Source organism: Harmonia axyridis, chromosome 3 (genome assembly GCF_914767665.1).
Source record: "Harmonia axyridis chromosome 3, icHarAxyr1.1, whole genome shotgun sequence".
NCBI lineage: Eukaryota > Metazoa > Arthropoda > Insecta > Coleoptera > Coccinellidae > Harmonia > Harmonia axyridis.
Genome location: NC_059503.1, coordinates 20,596,755 through 20,616,985, shown reverse-complemented (window position 1 = coordinate 20,616,985; position 20,231 = coordinate 20,596,755). Strand labels below are relative to the sequence as shown.

The 20,231-nt window shown below is 34.7% G+C and overlaps 4 protein-coding genes across 4 annotated transcripts in view; 1 reads left to right on the top strand and 3 right to left on the bottom strand.

Moving 5' to 3' along the window:
• LOC123674548 (neuropeptide SIFamide receptor-like) overlaps window positions 1-20,231 on the bottom strand; it is a 48,980-nt gene that overhangs the window by 18,347 nt on the left and 10,402 nt on the right. The window lies entirely within an intron of this gene.
• LOC123674547 (myosin-9) lies at window positions 7,643-9,396 on the bottom strand. The gene has a single exon (XM_045609450.1). It carries the CDS (start codon window positions 9,270-9,272, stop codon window positions 7,833-7,835), a length of 1,440 nt encoding a protein of 479 aa, XP_045465406.1. The 5' UTR covers window positions 9,273-9,396; the 3' UTR covers window positions 7,643-7,832.
• On the top strand, window positions 14,018-15,408 carry LOC123674552 (cuticle protein LPCP-23-like). The gene is made up of 2 exons (XM_045609454.1): window positions 14,018-14,375; window positions 15,077-15,408. Exons 1-2 carry the CDS (start codon window positions 14,370-14,372, stop codon window positions 15,344-15,346), a joined length of 276 nt encoding a protein of 91 aa, XP_045465410.1. The 5' UTR covers window positions 14,018-14,369; the 3' UTR covers window positions 15,347-15,408.
• Window positions 17,508-18,189, bottom strand: LOC123674550 (cuticle protein 16.8-like). The gene is made up of 2 exons (XM_045609453.1): window positions 18,061-18,189; window positions 17,508-17,871 (listed from the first exon to the last, which is right to left on the bottom strand). The coding sequence occupies exons 1-2, from the start codon at window positions 18,067-18,069 to the stop codon at window positions 17,587-17,589; spliced, it is 294 nt and encodes a 97-aa protein (XP_045465409.1). The 5' UTR covers window positions 18,070-18,189; the 3' UTR covers window positions 17,508-17,586.

Genomic DNA, 20,231 nt, shown 5'->3' with positions numbered 1-20,231 from the left:
TATATGGTGGGACCAGCTAGGTGTGGTTTACTATGAGCTTCTGAAACCGAATGAAAGGATCACAGGCGAGGTCTATCGACGACAATTGATGCGTTTGAGCCGCGCACTGCGAGAAAAACGGCCACAATACTCCGACAGGCACGACAAAGTTATTTTGCAACATGACAATGCTCGCCCACATGTTGCACAGCCGGTGAAAACATACTTAGAAACTCTCAAATGGGAAGTTCTACCCCACCCGCCGTATAGTCCAGACATTGCTCCGTCTGATTACCATCTCTTCAGATCGATGACGCATGGCCTGGCTGACCAGCACTTCCATTCCTACGAGGAAGCCAAAAAATGGGTGGATGACTGGATAGAGGCCAAACCGGTCGAATTTTTTCGCAACGGGATTCGTATGTTGCCAGAAAGATGGGGAAAAGTTGTAGCTAGCGATGGCCAATACTTTCAATAATTCATTTGTAACCATTTTTTCACAATAAAGGCTCAAAATTTGAAAAAAAACGGGAAAGACTTATTCACACACCTTATATTTTTGTATTTTTCGAAGAAAGATATAAATAAGAATACAATAAATGTAGTTTCAGATGACCCATTGAAATTAAGGTTAAGGTGAACTTTCCTAATATATTATATCAATCAATCAATCCTATTCATCCGCCTATATCCCGTCATTTAAAAAAGGAGTTTTTCTTGTTTGAGATAATTTATTCTATAACAATCGCATCATACGAGACCGAGTGGATTGCGCAAGTAGTATGCTGCGTTAGAATTATCCTATTAATTCTTAATAACTTATAATTATCGATTAACATAATTAACACTATAATTGAAAATCTTGTGTAGGTTTTTTCGATATATACTTAGTATACTACACGAAAATTTACATTTACACCCATATGAAATCAAAATTATACCTGCATTGGGTTTTTAAACGGAATTTCAGTAAAATCCCTGAATTTCTTGTCATATTTAAATGAAGGACGGAACTATCATTTCTACAGTGATAAAACTCAAATTGAAGTACTCAAAACTATGAACTCAATAAGTGACGATATAAAAAAAAGGAGACGTTGGTTCATACTCTTATGAAGATCTCAACTTAGAGCATTGAGAATATTCCATTCTCAATATATATATATATATATATATATATATATATATATATAAAGTGATCTGTTACATTTAACAGAATGTTTTCATACAGTATTACAGAAATTTTCAGGTTCAGTTGCCTGTTTAAAATTTAGAGTAAAAGGTTGATTGCTATTCACTTAACCGGCTTCAGCCCATATTTGTCTAGAATGGACTTTTTTCTTTGGGGCCCGAAATTGAGTTTACATGCGGAAACCACACAATACTGAACAATTCTAAAAATATAATATATACCGAATTGCAGTATTTCATCTACTAATTGTTGGTCAGTTTATACATTTTCCAGTCAAAATATAAGATATGTAGAAATGGCTTACGCTTTAGTAATCTTTTATGCTCTAAAACTGAAACTGCAATTGGTAAACTTTCAAATGAAATGAACGTTTCTGGAACTTTACAACGTGTTCATTTGTTATGATAGTATGAATTCTTAACAATTGTGCCCACTCTATTTCTTTAATTTTCACAGAATAGATCATTTCATGACTGGAACTGAATTATTAAACTGTGCATGGCTTGTTCATTGAATTAAACTTTCTAACATTCATAACTTCGTAGCTGTTAGAGTTAACAGTTTGGTGGATGTTATGATCAATATAACTGTGATATAATGGTTTTTAAATTACCTGATTATTTGTTAGGTAGTTTGCTTAAATTTGTTTCAGCCCCTGCTGAAAAAGTATCAATAAACCCCTCCCCAACAAAAAACAGCACCTGCCTCGATGATACTTCGCCTTTTTTGATTTCTATAGCGATTTTGTTGATCGTTTCTTTCTTAAGTCGTTTCCACTGGATTTCTTTTTTTTCGGACATTTTTTCCTACAATAAATTCCAGGATTTCTTCGACGCCGATGAACAATGCGGAAGTAATATATCTAATTTTCACATTCACAATCAATCATATACGATCGATGAAAGATTATCTATCACACCACAAGATACAAAGGGCGGTAAGGCATGTAAAGCTTCGAAAACTAAATAGAATTAAAAACATTTAGCATTTATCAGTAATAACTTTCGAATTCAGAATCGTAGGAATTTTCCATATATTGAATGTGTAAACAACTTTCACGTAATTCGAAGTGTTGTTTTTCGTCTTGAAATACATTCCATCCCTCATTCAATAAGGTTGATAGGCAATGCTGCTTATATTGATTGGGTTGCCATGTGTTATTTATTGAATAGGCGGCTTAGTAAAGACGGTTTGGAGATTTTAATAGCAGGGAATGATGATAAACGCAGCAAAGCGGACCAACCTCATGTTGGTTTTAAGAATCAATACTATATTTTTTCAGAAATATGAAAGGGCGGCCACAAACTGGGCTAAATTGCCGCCCATCGAAAAGAGGCTCACGCTTTCACCCCTAACGCCGACCTTCGTTGTCTAAGTGAGATATACTCAAGTTCTCATGGTACGTAAAAAAGTGCTTGTATAATGTTTTAATCTCAGGTTTTCGCTTATATCTCGAAAACAAAAGAAGATGGTTAAAAATGAATACTACTCTTATTAGTTTCTCAGAAAAAGAGAACGAGAATGGGGTATCAGATTTTGTCTATCTCTTCTGGTTTTAAAGTTGTAGTGCTAAAACATTGAAATTTGCTCACCCTGAACAGATGTTTTTCCTTTCAACAATCCAATTATGTACCCGTTAACGATAATGATAATAGATAACGAAGTGATAGCTGTTTTTTCTTCCGTATAAAATCAAGAAGAAAGTCGGAAATCTAAATATTTCTGACAAAAGCAAACCCCTTTCTAACCCAACCACATAACTTTCGTATCGAAAAACTCTCTGAAGTCACCAAATTGAATATTAATGCTCACTTTCAGTTATCTCTTTGTTCCCAGGAACAGGTATTCTCCATGCAAATAACTGCTGGAAGATATTTCCATACTGAATCAATTCTAAGCGGTTCGAAGAGGCTTTGAGCTCTATTCAGACAACCAGCGTTAAGCACAAATTATATTTCACCTAAAGCCGCAAGCACAATTAAGATGAGTGTTCGAACCTCTGATGAAAAATCCAATCTCGGAAAATGTTCGTCAATCGATTGGAAAATATTTGAGAGCTTTTTCATCATTTGAAAGAAGACAATTCTTTTATCCATTCAGGAATTGTGTTCTTGTAAGACGTTTCTGAAAGGGATGTAAATTGGCAATTATCATTACTGAGGGATGCTCCTGATATTTTAATTAGAGAAATGATTTTCAGGAATGAGAGCTGAATTGAAGAACAATGGATGTTTTGGACGGTATGTATTTAAGTGAAGTTCATTGGAAGAATTTTTTTTTACATTTCCCGGTATTCAAAATACGAATGTATTGTACCGATAGTAATATGAATTATTCTCATCAGAATCCAAGAATAGTTAAAGTAATGTTTCATGTATTTTGAACTTAGGTGTGAAGTTTCAGGGGTCTCTGTTGACCTGGGAGTGCTGTAACATCATAAGGAAACTGGCCAGAGGTAATAAAGTGACTCTATTATGGGTACCAGGGCACTGTGGTGTTGAAGGAAATGAAAAAGCCGATGAACTTGCAAAAAGTGCATCAAGGTTAACACCTGCTGGACCTGAGCCTTTCTGTGGGCTAGAGAAAGACCAATATAAGGCTGCGGTCCAGCAATGGGAGTTGAATGACAGGATAATCCACTGGACTGACACTCCTGGACTTACTCAGGCCAAGAAATTCGTGACGATTTCACCTACCTACGCCAAAAAGCTCTTGAAGCTGTCGCGAGCCGAGCTTCGGGTGATGGTGGGACTGCTGATGGAGCACTGCGGTACAAACATCATTTGTACCGTATGGGAAAGTCGGCTGATGAGATTTGCAGGCTCTGTGGACCAGAAGCAGAAACAGCCGAACATGCAAGTGTCCAGAGCTGGCTGGCCTAAGAACCATTCCTATAGGGAAGCCGGTCCTGGATACCCGAGAAGTAACGGTCAAGGCCTCGGAGGTTGTCAGTTTTATTAACGTCATTGGCGAACTCTTTGGGTTTCCATGAATGAGTAGAGTAGAGAACAAAAGATCTACATGGTCGTAGTTCCCGGAAGACTTACCGAGCCTCAACGACCCTAGTTCAAATAATAATAATAGGTGTAAAGTTGAAAATTCTAGGAATAACCCTAGACCGTAAGCTTCTATGGAATAAAGATGTTGACATTAATGCTTGAAAAGCACTTAAGGCTGTTAAGGGCTGGTACAACTAGATAGTATTTAATCCTGAATTACTGCGTCCAATAGTCATGATGAAAATTTTATTAGATAAAAGTATTAAATATCTACAGGAATTATTAGGTATATTGGATTGGAAAATTAGTGGCCATGGGGAGCAGCAACTTGGATATTTTTTATACTCGTATTTCTGGTTCCAAATGCCTCATGAAATATATATATAGCAACCACCAACTTCGGAGGAGTAAGAATTATGCAGTTATCAATCTATGAAAACGTGGAAGAACTTAATTCGAATTCAACTGCAGAAATTCTCGTACAACTCATCGGGAAAGATTGAAGACGTACTGAAATAACTTTTTATCTAGGCCAACAAGCTGAAAAATGCTGTTTCATTCAGTAGCTGTTGATGAATCAATCCATATTATCGCAAGGATAGAAATGATGGAACACACACATTAATCATTTTTCGAACAACAGAAAAGTTAGTAGCTGACCAAAGGAATTCGGCAATCACTGAAGAAGGATTCCATCCATCCTGGAATTCTATTGTTTGATTAATAGGCAATCGCATCCGACCGTTTACTCGGACAAATGATTCCATTTGACCTCAACGTGTTCGGAAGACAACAACGGTTTCGATTAATTTCCAAACTTAGGATCATTTGTGATAATTTGGTTAATGCATATTGCCCGAAAGTTCGATGTTTTGAAATGATGAAGATGAGGAAGAGCTTTGCCAACATCCATGGTACAAGTTTCCAATCCGTACAGATGCTAGGAACAATGGGGACTTGAGTATGTGGATCGATTTTCACTTACCGCTAACTGTACTTTATCAACCTTCAAGTGATGTAGGATTGAAACGTTAGTTGCGAAGAATTTGTCTGGAGTTATAGCGGGTATACCAATTGTTTTAACTTAAAAAAAATAATTCGAGGAAAGTTCTGACTTGGAGACAGGAGGCTTTGAGCTTTTGAACCCTTGGAGACCATAAAACTCGAGTTTTTCCTGATAAATTACATTTTCGAGATGAAATTGTATATTTCGTTATAATCACCAGAGCATATCACCATATCATATCAAAACAAATTCAATAAAAAAATCGAAAAAATACCCAATATTTCCATAGAAAAAGTTCTCGAATATTCAAGATCATATCTTCAGCATCCCTCATCTAGATGAACTCATCGAAAACAATGTCATTATAATCTTACAAAGATACAGCGCTTCTGCTAAGAATCCAGGTACTATATGAATTTGAGATTGATTTATACTCAACGAGAAATCTCGAGTTGAGTTCAAAAGGTTCAGAACCGCATCCTTATAAATTCAACTACATTTTTTCAAGCTATAAGAGAAAATTGAAAAATTACGTGAAATGTAATATGCTCATTACTGGTGCTCTAGGTAAACATGAAACATTCTATAGGCACTTTTTTCAGTAGAATCTATTGGTGTTATAATTTGTTTTTTATTGCGATTAGTTTTGACGTTATAATAATAACTTTTTTTTTTAATGTAAATCATAAAATTTCTCAAACATAAAATAGTTTTTTTTTTCTTTTCAAGAAGATATAACGTGATACATAATTTTCTTTTTAAACTATAAAAGTCTCAGTTTTCCACGGAGAATACACCTAAGTGTCTATCTACGATAATCAGATAATTCAAATATTCGGTGTATTTCTATTCTATTAGGTTAGATTTTAAATGTTTTCGGGTACCTACACAATGCAGCTTATTCAAGAATTTTTCGACAAACAAAAGTCAATTGATGAAATCCAAGAGCACACGTTTCAATCGCAAGTGGATATTTTGAAAACAACAGATTAAAATAAAAATGTCTGTTATTTCAGTCAATTGAGTTGAAATGTGAAAAGTTTCAACAATTTCCACAAATGTATCAGATAATACGATATAGGATAGTAAACACGAAGCAACAATAATTTACTTTCCATCAAAACAAGATTAGTACTCCAATATCCAATAACCTCGAATTGAATGCCTTAGTTTATACATTTTTAATATGCAATCGATAAAAATCTATTGTGTCTTAAGCTAGGCGCGCTTCATTTGTGAAGTTCGGGTTTGTATATATTTTCATGTACTGTACATCCTAATTTTGAAGCTGGCCATGACCCAGATAATATCAACTCCGAACAATGGTCCGGAATGGTCATGGAATGGCTTGTAAAATGTAATATTCGGTTTAATATCGCAGACCTCTCCCGGTTAATATAAGTTTCTGATATCGATAGTGACCAGTTGGTCCATAGAGATATACATACTTTATATCTAGTCGAGTTGCCCGTTCAAATACCTAGCGAGGGATTTCGAAGTTGTGTTCCTGGCATTTCCCACATATAGGTAAATAGTCAAGGTTCATTTTTGATAGCCATTTCCCATAAAACAGAATCGCAAAGTATAGGAAATCTACTCTCAGATCTCTAAAGGAGAACGGGGCAGAATAGAATTCTGCGGTCAAAAAAACCTATGAAGGAAATTAAACAGATTATCAGATTAAATTCAATTCGTAAAACAACATCTGTCATTAAGAATTGATAAAATTCATTAGTGCACTATACAAGCAGAATACTGAAAAAATTATTTTTTGCTTAGATATTTAATGAATTTGGTCCTTACTTCATGGAAGTTGATTATTAAATGAATTAAAAGATTGATTGCCACAAATATTTTAGTATTAATAACAAATGTTTCGGCAACATTGATTTTTTCAGATTAATTTTGTATTTTGACTGATACAAAACAAATCACTAATTTATATAGGTAACAAAAATTGAAAGTTGAACAAAAAACCATGAAAATCTAACAATGAAATGATTAAAATAAATCTGGAGTCTACAAGTTGAATGGCAATAATTCCTTTGTAGTTTACATCAAACAAACAAAAAGATCATACAAGAAGATCATACCTAACCACCGAATGAGTTATACTTCAGATTGCGTACGTTTAATATATTGAAAACATTAAAAAATTCGGCCATACCTTTAATAATTTTCTCGAAATTTTCCATAGAAAAATGAAATAAATAAGTATAATTACCAAAATATTCTCTTGAATGAACAAACAGATGAAAATCTCAAGAATAACTCTTTCATGTTTTTGTCAATGTTCAATTTTTGTTTTTGTCAACGTTCAATTTTTGTTTTTGTCAACGTTCTTATTTTTGTTTGCAAATTCATTTTGCCTTAGTTCATTCAATTATTTGCTTCATGTACAGTGAAGGACTTTTTAGTTCATCTGAAAACTTGTGTATATGGGTGAGAAATTATAAAGGGCAAAAAGACATTGTAACCACATATATTGGATGTATATTGTAAAAATATGAATTATTTTCTTTGAGTAACATTTTGCTGATGACATCAGACGCTACAAAAGACGTACTTATTCACACAACAAGAATTTCGCTGTCTAGAATCTATTTTTAAGTTAAATACAACAGCTGAAGCAACATTGTCATAGTAACTGTTCCGTTTAACAATTGCACACCGCTCCATCATCTGATAAAGGTCCCGAAGCACCCGGAAACACTGCCGTATATGAATGTTTTAGATAATTCACATGTTCTTGAAGACTTCTTATTCGTATCTGGGCCTGTTCGAAATTGTCGTTCAGGTTATTGATTTGAGCTTGCATTTTCTGCCTTATATCGTCTCTGTCTTTCTCAGCAGATCTAGCTAAAGCTCTACTTTGAGCAACTTGTCTCTCCAAGTCTGAAATTTGAGTTTGCATTGATCTTCTAACCGTCTCACATCTGTCTTTGATTCTAGCCACCTGTCGTGCAGATTCTTCTCTGACGTTTTCTGCTTGACCCATCAATTGAGCAATTTCATGGAGCTGCGCTTCCGCTCTGTTCTGATATTTATCACTTTGCTCTTCAGCTCTAGAGAGTTCAGTTTGGAGCCTTATATTTTCATCTAGTAGTTCGCCACTTCTTTTTTCCAAGTCATCAATCCTTTTGCTCAAATTTGTTTTTTCATCTGCTCCCATCTGTTGATCACTTCTGACAGCTTCCATTTCATTAGCCAAAGCTGTCGCCTTATCACGGTAAACCTGCAGTTCCCGAGTCAAGGCTTCATTATTTCTCTCAGCAAGAAGATGCATTTGTTGGGCATCTTGCAGCTTCAGTTGAGTCTGCTTGAGGATGTCGGGGAGTGGTATCAATTCTTGCAGCTTCTCTTGAAATTGGTTTTTCACTCTTTGAATCTCTAGATTAACCTGTTCGTTGACTCTGTTATTTTCTATTTCCATTAAATCGATCTGCCTTCTTTGTTCTTCAACTTCCTGTTGAGCTTCGAGATACTTATTCCTGTAATCTTCAAGCTGCTGTTTCTGATCCTGAATCAGAGATCGGAGTTCTTCCAGTTCATCTTGAGCTTCTCGAAACCGTTGCTTGGCAACTGCTAATTGTTGCTCTTGTTCTTTTAGAAGTTCTTTGGAACCAAGGAATTTGTTATTTTCTGATTTCAGACTTTTCATCAATTTATCGCACTCTTTCATTTTTTCTTCAGCTATTCGTTTGAACTCTTCAGCTTCCTTGGAGCCTGTTTTAAGTTTATCATTTTCAGCTCTCAAATTTGCTACTTCCACTAATTTCGATTTGAAATCATCCTGAAGTCTGTTGTATTGTTCTCTCAACTCTCTAACCTGTTGGTCAGAGGCTCCTCCTTTACCTGTAGCAACTGATGGTGACTGAGGAAGGCATGGTGGTTTTGAACTTGGAGATACAGAACAGGGGCCGCTACAAGTGGAAGGTAAACATATCATTCTCCTGTATTCTTCTAGATTCTCTCGTTCTTTCTGAATTGTCCTGATTTTCTGTTCCAGATGCTGGATATTCATTTCCATTTCTACGAGTTGCTTCTCCATTTGGAATGTATTGTCTTGCGGTGAGTTAGATACACAGTAAGCCATTTTTTTTTCGTTTATCTATATTATCTTGGTAGAAAATTTCTTTGTAGGAAGAACTGCCATCAGATATAAGCTGAAAGAATATATTAGAAAGGTTACATTTTGACAAATGTCATTCGTGATGTCATAGCAAGATCGATTCAGAATTTATTAATTGATTACCTGAAGCTTTTTGAGTGAAATAGATAATGAATTGAATTGCTATAATCGATATTTGATCTGATTAACAGAATGGAAAAGTGCTCGAAAATATACTCAGTAGGGGCTAACAATACACAGATGATTTTTGATACGGGTAGTACCTACAAGCCATTAGTAGTTTCTGGGCTTGTTGTGTGGAAATTTGTACATATGGTGTTTTCACTTATTATTCTGCGATTAATAGCGACTATCTCTTGCTTTCAAGTCTACCGAACCCAAAGAAAGGATTGTGATGATTTTTTGGTTTCCGAGTTTGAAGTTTACACTTGCATTTAGAACCATTCTGAACAACTTTGGTTTCATGTCATTTCATCACATTTTATCATTTATGTAACAGCCTCAATTTTTACAATTCTTATCCGATTTCGATGAAATTTGGTATGTGTAACAGGCCAACTGAGGAGTCCCTGGTCTACCATAGTGAAACACATTTTTTCGGAAAAATTAGATTTTATTATTTAACATAGTTGCCTTCGAGGACGATACAGCGATTATAGCTGTAGTGACTCGGTTTGCTCAGAGATGGCGCTATGGTGGTAATGCGCCACAAAACATCGGCCCCGGCGTATTTAAAGGGGTCGACGCGAAGCAACCGATTCACTTCTCACCCAATGGTGTGGGAAGGTGTGTCTTAGACAGAGATCGCTGGATAGCCTAACCGATGAGTCCACCAGCGATTTCGGGACGAAACACAATACCCCCGGGAGAGGGCGCACCTAAATATTGGCTCGAGACAGACTCGCCAAATAGCGATCTTCCAACTTTTCGATACCATTTTTGTAGTTCGATTCATCTTTCGCCCCAAAAAAGGTCACAGTTTCGGCAATTACTTCTTTATTGGCGCTAAATTTCTTTCCAGCAAGCATTCTTTTGAGGTCTGAGAACACGAAAATGTCGCTAGGGGCCAGATCTGGCGAATACGGTGGATGCAGAAGCAATTCGAAGCTCAATTCATGCAATTTTGCCATTGTTTTCGTTGATTTGTGACACGGCGCTTTGTCTTAATGAAGCAGCACCTTTTTTTCCTTCAAATGGGGCTGTTTTCTAACGATTTCATCCTTTAAACTATCCAATAACGCTAGATAGCAATCGCTGTTGATGGTCTGCAGTCTGCATCTTTTAAAGGTGATCAATGAATATTATGCCTTCTGCATCCCAGAATACTAATACCATAACCTTGCCAGCTGACTGTTGTGTTTTTCCTCACTTTGGATTCCGTTCATCATGTGCAGTACACTCAGCTGACTGTCGATTGGACTCCGGAGTGAAATGACGTTTAAAGTTAGCATACCAATCAATGAAGGCTGATTTTCCTGGTGCAGACCCCGGAAACTGCTTCAGCTGTATTTTTTCCCTTCAAAAAGAAATATTTTATCAGCACACGAAATTATTTTGTTTCCATATTTTTTCAAATAACAAAAGTAGCTGCACTCACAACGCAATATCTCACAAACTAATGGTCCGACTGCTGCCAAATTTGACACGTATCGTTTGAAGGTTTGCACTAACTAAAAATCATATGGATTCAAGATGGCACCGCCATCTGTGCTTCAGACCGAGGACTTTTCAATTGGCCTAATATTCAGTTTGGTAATAGATGGTCCCATAGTAAATTTTACTCTTCTAGTTCGAGGGGTCGTGTTGATCATGCAAAAATGTCCATTTTCCAGTTTTTTCGCTTTTCTTGCAAAATTGCTATTGTTTTTTTGCTTGTGTTGAACGTAGCACAGTTTTGTTCAAAATAAACTTCTATCAAATCAATATCTTTCAATACCAACCATAAAAAACGTCAATCATACCTCGCTAGCGCAATCCATTCACCGTAATAGTTGCACCAGCCTCAATTTAGAATGAGTAGGTTCAATCACACAATTAGAACCAAACAGTGTCACGCACAGGGTTTCTATTTTCCATCAACTTGTCTCAAGAGCTCAAATTTTTCCACCAGTTTCAGTATTGCCAACCGAGAAGTGGTTCCACAACGACCCAAAAGTGCTTTAGTTTTGGGAACTGTGGCTACAAAATTTTCAGCATTTTTGTAGTGACTTTTAACAATTTTAATGCGTTGTTGAAGCGTGTATCATTCCATTTTTTGTAACGGCGTAGTTTATACTTCTGAAATTTCGAGAGATGACAAATTGAATAGCGAAAGCTACCCAGATAGCGTGCTATTCAAAATGAAACCTCTTATTGGAAAACCCTTTATTTGATTCATGCATTTCCGGATGGCAAAGCAGACCAAAACCGAGACCAAAACTATGATCTATTACATTTGCCTCGAGGCGTGAAGGCCCATAACAAGAGAAACAACTCTAAACGTAATCGAAATATTTCATTTCGATTATAAACAAGCTTTCATTGCGTAACGCCAAATCATAGGGTCATTATGTCAAGGTCTCACCGAGAAAATGATGAATTTTCTGTCACGATGATGGAGTCACTTTCGAGTCGAATCCACGATAACATCAATCCGGCTAAATTCAATAGTGGTCATGATTAATTCTTAATTGATATCCATCCTTGGCCCGTATATTAGTACCTCAACTTCTTCCATCTAGTGTATTCAAAGGTATAATTATCTGTTTTGTGAAGATCGATCCAAAAATCGAAACCAACTGCTATAGGCGCCAAGAAGGAGTTGATAATTTATTTGTTTGGTTTCTTACTTGTTTTGTTGAACCAGATCTTTGGTATTCGTAATAAATTATTCGCAGATGGTTCGAGAATTTCATGGACGATTTTAGAGGATAATGAACATAATCATTATTTCTTTTTATTCAATGTTTTTGTTTTTTACAACATAATACTTCATTATATTGTAGTATTTCATGTACAAGAATATGACAATGAATTTTCCAAATAATCAAGTATCCAGTACAATTTATACAGAGTTAATACTAACTCTGAAACTGTCACGGTGAAAATTATTTTATAGTCATAAAAGAATCCCGTACTCTTAAGCTGAAGGTTAGGAAGTAGAACCCCGGGCTGAAAAAGAAATTTTCTAATTATAGGGGACCGTCCAATCAGTCGCTAATGAGTGAAAATGTAACACCGCTGTACCTGAAGTTGTAAAGGAACACAGTAACAAAGCCTACACCTACACAGAATATAACGGAGACCTAGAACAGTCGGGATATAATAATGAACAATATTGGGCCAATTGAAAAGTCCCTGGTCTGATACACAGATGGCGGTGCTAGTATTAAATCCATATGATTTTTTGTTAGTACCAACAACCTTCAAACGATACGTGTCAAAATTTGACAGCAGTCCGACCATTAGTTTGTGAGATATTGCGTTGTGAGTGTAGCTACTTTTGTTATTTGAAAAAAAGATGAAAGGTTTCCGGAGTCTGCACCAAGAAAACCAACCATCATTGATTGGTATGCTAAGTTTAAACGTGGTGAAATGAGCACCGAAGACGGCGAACGCAGTGTACGCCCAAAAGAGACTGCCACCGACGAAAAAATTAAAAAAAATCATAAAATAATTTTGAATGACCGTAAAGTGAAGTTGATCGAGATAGCAGACATTGTGAAGATATAGTCTGAACGTGTACATCATATAATTCATGAATATTTGTACATGAGAAAGCTGTGTGCAAAATGGGTGCCGCGCGAGCTCTCAATCGATCAAAAGCAATAACGTGTTAATGATTATGAGCAGTGTTTGATGTTTTTTTTGCAATAAATCTGAATTTTTTCATCGATATGTGACAATGGATGAAACATAGCGCTATCATTTCACTCCGAAGTCCAATCGACAGTCAGCTGAGGGGACTGAACACGATGAACCGAATCCAAACCGAGGAAAAACACAATAGTCAGCTGTCAAGGTTATGGCTTCAGTATTCTGGGATGCCGTTCGAAGGAAGAAATAGTTGAAAAACGGCCCCATTTGAAAAAAAATATGCTGTTTCAATAAGAAAATGCGTCGTGTCATTCGAAGCAAAAGACAAATCATTCTACAAAAATGGTATTGAGATGTTGGAAGATCGCTATAACCGCTGTATCGTCCTCGAAGGCAACTATATGTTGAATGATTAAATCGAATTTTGTCAAAAAAAAAAATTTGTTTTACAATGGTAGACCGGGGTCTTTTCAATTGGCCTATTAAATACGTAGTTATAGTGGCACAGTTGACGCATTTGGAAATCAAAAATAACTTTTTGTCGAATATGATTTTGACAACATCGATAAACAATTTTTTCGGGTGAAATATCTCGAAGTTTAACCTAGCATTTCCAGTGGAAAATATACAGGAATTTTAAAAAATTCGAAAGGTGATACCTGCTAGAACAATATATTTTTAATCGACCGATGATGAAACATTATTTGAAAATTTTCTAGCTCTCATACCAGAAGAAATTGATCAATCGTATTATGAAATTTGCAGTGTTTTTTTTGAACGACTAAGCATTGATTTGAAGAATAACAGTTTCCTCAAGCTAAATTCACCGTATAATAAAACAATACTTATTGAAATGCAGTTACTTATGGGTTTGAACAATGTTTATGTTCCTTTAAATTAGTCGTTAAATTATCAGGTCACCTTATAACAGTAAACAAGTGACAAACCCATCTTGTACCAGATATTTTATTTTAACGTATCCAATGCTATTTATCGATTCAATAACACGGTTGAATTCTAAGACAACCTTTATCTAAATTGTAAACATCTCTATATGGGAATACTATAATAATTAATCTCATGATGTTGCGTTGATTTGAATTTATCATTTTGTAATGGTACAAGATCACCAAGGTGATGGACATTGAGGTGCGTTCATGAGAAGTAAAAGAAAATGGTGGGATTCGATGCAGCCGGTATAAATAAATACACAAAGCTTGTTAATATCATAGTAAGTCACACAAGCTTCTACAAACTACCATCAAAATGAAAGTAAGTGATGTTCTACTTGTTCAAGTACTCAGTTTTCCAAAAATATTTTTCTGGCAATTTGGTGAACTCTTTAGGCGAAGTATGAGAATAATTTTTTGAAATGGAACGTAATAGGACAATTTCCAAAAATTATTTTAGGTTTATATTGCAATATTCTATCACTGCAATTTGTATATTGTTTGATATTCTGAACTAAAGCTGGCAAAATTTATTTATAAATCATCAACCAGTCTCAATCTCAGGATTTTTGGAACCTTAAATCTCATGGGGTTGTTCGAGAAATAATTTTTCTTTAATTTTATTCCTTGGATTTTAGGTATTGTGTTCCGAGTATTGAATTTCTAAGATTTAATATAGTTGTTGAATATTGTTGTGGATTCCATCTTCCAAGGAAAATTCTAAACAAAATTAATTTCAATTTTTAATTTTTCCCGAATGATTTAATCTTAAATTAAAATTGATAATTCTAGCCTGCTGGTCAAATTTCGATCATAATCATAATAATTATGTTTTCAAGATGAAATTCAGAAGTCATTTCATGAAACAGCGTCGTACATTTCACATATTCAAATAAATCTGAAAATTATTATTTTCAAACATGGTGTAGCTGCATTATAATTGCCACTTTACTTCTCTAAGTCAATAGTAGTTTAAATATACTCAATGAATTAAAATGAATTCTTTATATTTGTTTTTTTCAGTTCGCCATTGTTGTCCTCGTCGCTTGCATTGCCTACGCCAATGCAGGTTTGATCTCTACCCCCTTGGTGGCCACTCATTCAGTGTCTCACCATTCATCAGTCCAAAGTCATCCTTCTCCAGTTGTCCATGCTGTGCCTGTTGTGAAGACTATTCCAGTTGTACACGCTGCTCCAGTTGTACCAGTTGTAAAAACTGTCGTACATACCGCACCAATCGTTCCAATTGTAAAAACCGCCCACGTTGTTCATACTCCAGTTCTTCTCCACTAAATCTCCGACTAAATTATACCGATGTACATAATGTTGTAAAAAATAAATAGCCATAGTTCATATTGATGTGTTTCATTCTACTCGTAATAATATTGAATTAAATATTAGATATTTATGTTCAGTAATGTTGACATATCAAAATAATTCTCCAATAGATAGCAATTAGCAGATTCATGAAACTTGAAAAAGCTGTGTACTGTGCCAAAGTAGTACCGATAATAATTGGTCAATGTTCAACGAAATATTTATTTATACCTATTATAACATGAAAATTTATTGTATGGTCTTCAAAGTAGCCTACTTCTAAAATACTAAGTGTGCTTTGTGTGAACTGGAATCGATAAGGGTTCCTTAAGCCTATATCTTAACATATTGTTATTATTGTTATTGTTATAGGCAGACTCCTGGTTATGAGAGAACATCTAAAATGTATATCACTGGCCAACGAATAGGTAATCCTATTATAAAAACATTATTTGGAATTGCTTTCATGAATCCACTTCAATACTCAGTAGTAGTCCGTTAAGATAGTGCTAAATTCAAGTTTTTCCCCAAATCTGTTTTCGATTAATCTTGTAAAGTTTTTCAAACTCCATTGACAATGAAAATATTAGGACAGCTTTATTTTATTGAAATTGTAGCAAATAAATGTATTTTGTTATCGGACCATCGGCTCACAAAAATGAATCCTCCTCACCTTTACAAGCAAAATAAATCTAATAACACTTACAAATTATAGAAATATATATAGAATTATAAATCAACACGATCAATTCCACTCGGTTGGATCTGTTGTCACTGAAATATTATTTGATTTTTTTTTACATTCTGCTTGAATTTTCTATGATCCTGATTACACTATCAACCCAGAATTTCTGTTCATATTTTCATTTTTCAGTCAATTCCTCAATTGGTGAATGGTATGTTATATCGTTTCACAACCTTGTCTTTTAGACATACCTTCAATTTCCTTTATGGCAGATTGGAGGTATTCTTCGCTCTAAGCTGCTTTAGCAGTAGTTCTTTGGTGATTTCTATAAGAAAAATTAAAAAAAAAATCTTAAAGGGTTAATGATGCTTCATTGAGCAGTGTTACCCCAAATGGAAGTTTTTGTATTCAACCTGAAACTAAAAACACTCAGTACATTTGATGAAATTTAATTGGATCACCATATAAAAAATGATTGAATATCTAGAAAATTAAGATCATCAATTAGAAGGCATTAAAATTCTGTACTTAGCTCTAAAAATATCGAGCCGAATATTAGATTAGTCCTGCCACATGCAAAAAAACTCACTTTAGAGCAGGTTCACATTACAAGAGTTTAACGCGCGGTTTGACAACGCGCGTTTACAAGTACATGCATTTTATTCAAAGCGTACACATGATAACGCCCGTTTTATGAAGCGCTCGTTCGACGCTGCGAATAAATTGCATGTAATTATAAACGCTTGTTGTCAAAACGCGCGTTAAGCGCTTGTCATGTAAACCTGCTCTAAAGTGAGTTTCTTTGTAAGCGGCAATTCTGATCTAATATTGGGCTCGATGTTTTTAGATCTGAGTCCAAAATTTGAATGTCTCTTATTTGTTGATCTAAATTTTATGAATATTCACCATTCAATTTTATGGTGACCTAATTAAATTTCAACTAATGCATCTGAGTGTTTTTAAATATCAGGTTAAAATCAAAAGCAACTTTTTGGAAATTTTCTTATAGAAATTGCCAAATGACAACTGCTAAAGGAGCTTAGAGTGAAGAAGGCAATTGAAGGGATGTCCAAAAAACAAGCTGCAAAACAAAAATAAAAGCCTAAGGCCGATTTTCACACTATAAGAAAATGGAATTGTTGAACAAGTAAAGGTGCTAAAAAATGAACTCAGTGTCGTAGATTTGCCTGAGAGCCATTACCAAGGGTGCAATGACGCTCCAAATTTTATAAAGTTTTCCTACCATTAATAGCTCAAAGACATTGAAGTTTTTTGTTTAAATATTCATTACTTAATCGTTAAAGAATTTGTTATTTTTTTGATTTTTGGTATAAAATCATTATGCTAAAAATTGTTTTCCTTAAGTGAATGCCATTGCCCCTAGTTACCCTACTATTATTTAAATTTATTGCTAGTGAATGAACGAAATTTTTGGGGAGAAAAACAAAAAGGTAATATTTTTTTTTATATTCAAAGCTTTAAATATAATACACATGAAGACTTATTCTATAATCACAGCGTACATTGAGTTCTAATGATGGACAGCAATGACTGGAGCGTGGTGGACTACAGCGGCGGTTCTGACAACTGGTACAGCGTGTACAGAGTGTACAACTGGAGCAGCATGTACAGCGTGTACAACTGGCACAACAGATTTTACAACAGGGACAGTGTGAACAGCGTGAACAGAGTGGACAACTGGAGATGGGTGAGATTGGATTGATCCATGGCTGGATACGGTGTGGGTGCTCACAAGTGGTGTGATCACTCCAGCATTAGCGAAAGCAACGCAAGCGATGAGGGCAACAACGGCGAACTGAAATTATTATTAATAATTAATAAATTATAATCAATTCGAAATACTTATTAACTGTGTAAAAAGTAAAAATGGGTCACTTGTTCCTCGATGATTTGGAGATCAAATTCAAAGATTAGATCAATTTTTCAAGAAATGATAACCAATTTGATTTGTTTTGAAAAAAAAAAAAGAAATAACTTTACTTACTTTGAACATTTTGGGTTGTATTTTGGGATGTCGATTCAAATCGATTGAGAACGTTTGAATTTGTGGTTGATCCTACCTAGAATCCCCGGAGTATATATATTCGTGAGATATCCCACCTCTTGCGATCCTAGCTTTGTTCTTTCAAGGACAGGACCTTGATAAACTCTTGATCTCCGCTTGATTTATTCAAACTCGATTTGAATTGGTACATTGTCAGTTGTGGGCTCGTTTTCATGAAAGAAATTGATTTGCGTACACACATCTTTCATGTCTCCTGCAGTTTATTTGAAGGTGGACATGGTATTTGCTCGTACGGAAGGAAGTATTTAGACGTGCGAAAGGATTTATTAACGGTGATTTCAGCGTTCTGCCAATACGAGATATGATCGCGAATATTTTTTTTGTTTGAGCTCATTATTTCCTTGCTTTTCAAGGTGAACTCTGAATATATTGATAGCAAATTTGTTTACAACAAAGGTGTGGTTTGGTAAGAATTTCAAGAATATATGTACCAAGTATTTTTGTTACATTGAATTTTTTCAAGCGGTCGATCCTCGGACAGATTGCTTTATTATTTAGTCTCTGGCACTGGCGCTAAACACGAAACCTTTGCAACGAAAATATTTAGAAAATTTCATGTTAGGTTCAAATCCTCAATGCTGTGGTTGAGTTAAGGCAATATTTGAATAAGGATTCAGGATAAGAATGAGATTATTGTTCGATTTTTTTTTATGATGATTTACGAACTGTCAAATGATTATTTCAAGCTTCATGTAAAATAACATATTGGTCACATCACTCTAACCAAACAAAATAAAGAGATGAATATCGAAAAAAAATTACCGAATATGTATGTGATCTCAAAACGAACGGAGTTGAGATTTCTATTGTAGATATGAAATAATAATTTCAAATTTATCACATTATCAGTAGTCAAAGCCAGGGAAAACGACATCATAATAAATCACATCTTTAATATATCTACCTATTGTTAAGTGGTCTGCAAGGGAACAATATGCATATGAATAACGAGCGCTCAAAAGCTCTGACGCCCAGTCAGTGCCTTTTTGTCGATGTTTTTTTTTCAATTTTTGGCAGTTTAGATTTGATTTTAGATTATAATGCAATTCATACCAAACTCTTGATGGCCCAATTGGGAATTATTTTAAATGAAATTATTATTAATTTGGACTACAGATATTTATCGTAAGTAAAACTTGCGATATTGATTTTATTGAATATTGAATTGATGAGAAAAAAACTGCTTCACATATTCAGACGTATGATAAATAAAATAAAACTAAGTGTTTTATTCAAATACATAGCCTGATGAAGTCACAGTATTAGAGAAACAGTTGTCGTAGGCAATAAAATATTCGTGTAATTATTTCGTTTTACTTTATTCATGATGAATTTCTGCCAACTCAGAACCGATTCCTTTAAATTTTATGATAATGTACTTTCAAGTTCATGGAATTCCTTTTTTGAGATTCACTCAATTTAATGTATGAAATCTGTTTGTTTGATGAGCTGTCATTCATTTATCAATGATTTCTAGGTAATAGTGCCAAAACAGCATTAAAAAGTGAATAGGGTGATCCTCAATGAAAGCAAAATATTCTGTTAGTTACTGAATTTTCAAATAAGAAGGAACTCTTTATTATTTTGTTCGACTCTCGGGTGATAGTTACTTCAAATCAAATATAAATCTGATTAATTTTTGTACTTCTCCTCAATCATTATAGAAACTTAAATTTGCCTCGTGAGTTTGAAGCCATCAATAAAATTTCTATTCGAAAAGTGAAAAACAAATTATGAGTGCCTATCAAATACAATTTTTTCTTTACAATCGCAGAAAATTAATAAATACCTACTTATTGATCTTCACAAATCCGAAAATGTAACTTGAATACCCTTATTTCTGCTTCTCTAGAACCACTTAATGTTTACGAATTTTTTATAGGTCACCAAGCCACTATTATTAACTTTGAATTGTTCTATGATTCGGCAGATATTTTCATTCTAAGAGATCTTGCTGTTGGTTTTCGTTTATTTTCAATGATATATTGTAGAAATAGATACATAAACCCCATTTTATAAACTGTATTGAAGGTAATAAAAATACTGTAACACTCATTATCTATATCAAGTCAAGTCAGACTTTCCAATCA

Coding starts and splice junctions, on each gene's coding strand:
- LOC123674547 (XM_045609450.1), bottom strand. CDS start 9,272: ATGGCTTACTGTGTATCTAACTCACCGCAAGACAATACATTCCAAATG.